Raw genomic sequence first — 2500 nt, 5'->3', positions numbered from 1 at the left:
CCAATTGCATTATCAGCATCGGGCAGCTGGCTGTTTGCACTGCAGTCAATACTGACTAGATCACTTCCAAAGTTCTCATACGCATCTTTCTTTACGAATCTACCCATAAGCTTGCGCAAGAACTCCGACATTTTATCATACAAAAGGTGAACCTGTGGGCACCTGTTCTGAAAAATGGTGAGGAAATCTTCAAAAACAGGTGAAACATTACCCACAAATTCCAGCTGTGCCTTTGTTTTCTTTCCTTCTTCGTCATTTAACATTGCCGATACCCTCTTGTAAGCAACACTCTTAGGAGCTGTCTTGGGATCCTTTCCCAGATCCTTCACAAAGCTGCAGATGCAATCCCACTGCTCCAAAATTCTTCGCACAGAAGGACCCAAACTAAGCCATCTCACCTCAGTATGCTTTTGGAAATTGTGCATCTCCACACTCATTGCAGATTGTAAAGTGTGATAGTCTTCTCGTCTAGCTGCACTGTACTTGAAAAGGGAGCGAATGTCCACACAAAGCTGTTCAATGTCTTTCCCATATTCCTCTAAACCCTTGCCAAAAGGTTTGCCAAAAGGTTTAGAGACACTTACAATCAACAACTTGATTACGAGTCCAGTTTTCAGTTTCAGTTTCAAAGATGAACATAAAAGCTAACAAGACGTAACAAAATATAACATGTACAAATACTGAAATGCATGTTCAGTGGGATATTATACACAAAGCTTATTATTTAATAGTCACGAGAAATATAACACTACATACAATACATGTAGGTGCACTAGAAAATTATACAAAAAGTAACAATATAATAAAGTTCTTAAGAGAACTCTAATAGGTAATAGAGGTCATAGAAAGAACAAATGTGGCTATTACTTTTACTAATATTAGAACATCAGAATCAACATACTACTTGCTTTATGATAAATCTCACTATAAAACACATTCAACTATAATTCCATTTTCAATTTTATTACAAATTTTGGCTTCACCAGCTAAAAAATAGGAAAAATAGGAGGTTTTGGTTAAAAAATAGGAGAAAATAGGAATGGGCTCAAAAAAAAAGGAAAAAATAGTAAAAAAATAGGAACTGGACACCCTGACTGATTCATCTTAAAAGAACTTGGAGGAAGATCTCAGCTAATAACTTCATATGCAAATTTATTTATTTATTTTAATTAAACCCCATGTACATTAAAATACCTGCAAAGAGATAACGTACATTTCACAATGTGGAAGACACATACATAGCTTCCAAGCACTCTTCCCACGTTACAACAATTTAGATAATACTTCAGAAATTGGCTAGGTTTCTATCTGTCCCAAGACTCCCACTTTTAAGAGGTTTAGGTTTTTCCTTTCCATCGTATTCTAGATCACAAAAATGATGTAAGAAAATAGGAAAATTGTTTATACTTGGTATTATTTCCTTCCATAAAATGTCTAGCAAGTAATGTTGTAAGCGGGAGAAGACATCTCTTTTTAGTCCTAATACTAATTCGATGGGATAATTCTTTCCTTTTATCCTTGTGAGTAGGTCTTGACATCTTCCCCAGGAAAAAAAAACTCTCTCTGTAGTGCCAGAATAAGTGAGCAAACGATTCTTTATCATTCTTACAGAAAGTGCAAATGCCACAATTTTTGAGCCCAATTTTGTGAAGCAAGTCGTTTGTTGCTGATCTTCTATGAAGAAGTTCAAACTCGAAGACATTTAGTTTGGGGGCTTTTGTAGAAGAGAAATTTAAATTGAGCTATTAAATAAAATATTACCTCTAGGAGTCGAGCTGCCAGGCGGGCAGGAGTAGTAGGAGGGAAAGCAACAAGAAAGGCGACTTGACGTAATTGACGCAAAGCAGGGGCATATCTAGGACACAACAGCAGAATGAAAATTACATGAAATGTACGATAACTACAGTTTACTAACCACATTACCAGGCCTTCAAAGAACTACCTGCCATTGAAACACTGCAACAAAAACTGTCATTTTTACATGCAGCACTTTCTAGTTTATATGGATACTCTAACTGGGTAAACCAGGAAAAAAGGGGGAGGGACAGATTGCAACTGTATATATCACAAACATGCCTGATCATTCACTGACACCTGACTTTCAAATTGAAAAATTGATTGCAGAATTTAACCTTCGGTGCGATTTTTGTACCCTCCTTACACCGAAAATAGCCTTTTTCAACTTCACAACCAAGCTGCATAATCCTATGACAGGATTTAAAAAAAAAGCAAAACACAAGATGTACTTTAAACATAAAAAATATTCACACAATAATACAATACTAAAAAGCACAAACAATTACAAACTATTAACAAAGTACATGTAGTTGACAATGAGATCCCGTGCAAGCTGCATATTCTTCTTTGAAAGCTAAGGACAACTATTCTAATTGGCCAATTTTGATATATTAAAATTCAGTCCTAGACATAATCTCGAAGCTCTGGGGAATAAACTCATACAAATTCTTATATTTATTCCCTAGAGCCTCAAGATGATGCA

The 2500-nt window shown here is 35.8% G+C and overlaps 1 protein-coding gene and 1 pseudogene across 1 annotated transcript in view; both read right to left on the bottom strand.

Annotated features, from left to right (window-relative positions):
* The window catches only part of LOC137970410 (uncharacterized), a 2893-nt pseudogene extending 1191 nt beyond the window's left edge, over nucleotides 1-1702 (bottom strand).
* LOC137972148 (chromosome transmission fidelity protein 18 homolog) overlaps nucleotides 1-2500 on the bottom strand; it is a 98665-nt gene that overhangs the window by 34765 nt on the left and 61400 nt on the right. Inside the window, exon 13 of the mRNA XM_068818986.1 lies at nucleotides 1762-1855. Within this exon, the coding sequence (XP_068675087.1) occupies nucleotides 1762-1855 (94 nt within the window). The remainder of the gene's footprint in view (nucleotides 1-1761; nucleotides 1856-2500) is intronic.

This window comes from Montipora foliosa, chromosome 9 (assembly GCF_036669935.1).
Source record: "Montipora foliosa isolate CH-2021 chromosome 9, ASM3666993v2, whole genome shotgun sequence".
Classification (NCBI taxonomy): domain Eukaryota; kingdom Metazoa; phylum Cnidaria; class Anthozoa; order Scleractinia; family Acroporidae; genus Montipora; species Montipora foliosa.
This window is presented reverse-complemented; position numbering and strand designations above follow the sequence as displayed.